General features: G+C 40.2%; 1 protein-coding gene across 1 annotated transcript; it reads left to right on the top strand.

The window, feature by feature from the left end:
- The first annotated feature begins 740 nt into the window (after window positions 1–740).
- Window positions 741–1,238, top strand: LOC147607332 (uncharacterized). The gene has a single exon (XM_086790675.1). The coding sequence runs from the start codon at window positions 756–758 to the stop codon at window positions 1,236–1,238; it is 483 nt and encodes a 160-aa protein (XP_086646801.1). The 5' UTR covers window positions 741–755.
- The last annotated feature ends 207 nt before the right edge of the window (window positions 1,239–1,445 follow it).

The following is a 1,445-nucleotide window of genomic DNA, read 5'->3' as shown; positions in this document are numbered from 1 at the left end:
TCTACCATGTCAGACGAGGTATTGTCCGGTGTAAGGGAGTCCCTTTTCGACTTAAGGTCCAAGATAAATTGGATATTTCTACTTTCACTGTCTATAATAGCGAATGCATGCAACAATTTGTTGATGAGTACAAGAAGGAACTTCCAAGCAAACGAGTTGGCAGACGTAAAAAGAGGAGATCCAGACGTCAAACCAATGTAAATAACGACGGGAACGTACCTACTTTCATGGATTGGTTATACACCCGTATGCAACTGGCGGTTAGTGATCATGAGCGAATCTCAATGGAACAAAGAGAGTTTCTGATCGGGTGTGAAAGACAAGTAACTTGTTGGGTTTTGAAAACTTTGAACTAAACAAATGTATCTCATTTTTCTTTAATAATTTATTTTTTGGTCTAGGCTCGAATGTATACCAACATGTGGGCTTATGGACATCTTTGGATAAAATCTATTGATGACTTACGTCTAACTCAAGATTCTTGCGTTGTTGCCTCTTTCAAGCAATTATCACGTGCAAGTTCAAGAGACACAAATCTTATCGACAGTGAACTTGGTTACGTGGGAACCATAGTCGGCATTTATGAAGTATCGTATCGTATCTTCAAGCAGGTAAATGACATCTCTCTTCATGCAACAATGACATGTAGATTTCTCGAAGCTATACATAATTCTAAAGTTTTGATTCGTGTATTTTGACAGGTGGTTTTGAAGGTGGATTGGTTTCATGCCGAGTATAAAGGCAATAATGCCACAATGAAAAGAGAACCGTCCGGATTTTGGTCCGTCGACTCCTCGAAGTTATTGCGTGCAACAAAAGAGCCTTACATTCTGCCAACTCATGTTGAACAAGCGTTCTTTTACAAGAATACAGATGCTCATCCATGGTGGCAAGTTGTGCATGTCCAACCTAGAGGTCGACACTTGTTTGATAGCATTGACTCTGAGAAAGCGGATAAGGATGAATTGATTACGTCCTCAAATCTAGACACATCGACGTCAGAGAGGTGTAGAATTCTTCTTTCCGATCATGATGACATTGTAGATGATGAGAATGACAACGATCCAGACTCTGACACTACAGACACCGAAGAGGAAGAAACAATGGATGTCGAGCCTATGGAGGAAATGAACGTCAACACAGATTTAACGATGGAGGAGTTCGAAGAAGTCAACAAGGATAATGAAGATGAAATTTTATTGACGGTTAATCTCAGAGATGACGATGAGGACTATTAGTCTTACGTGTCAACTCACGGATCAACCTATGTTCGGTAAGATTTAATCTCAAAATAATTCATTGTGAAGTCATGATTTTTATTCTTTTGTTTGAAAACTTACTAACAAGGGTGGGTGGTGGGGAGTCTCGTGGTGATAGCCTCATATAGCTAGTGTCGGGGTTCGATTCCCCTCAGACTCGTTTTTCTTGCTCTAGCTGTGTACAGG

The sequence above is a fragment of the Cibotium barometz genome, chromosome 55, assembly GCF_041138505.1.
Source record: "Cibotium barometz isolate CiBa-2024 chromosome 55, ASM4113850v1, whole genome shotgun sequence".
Classification (NCBI taxonomy): Eukaryota; Viridiplantae; Streptophyta; class Polypodiopsida; order Cyatheales; family Cibotiaceae; genus Cibotium; species Cibotium barometz.
Note: the sequence above shows the minus strand (reverse complement) of the source record. Positions and strands in the feature narration are given on the sequence as shown.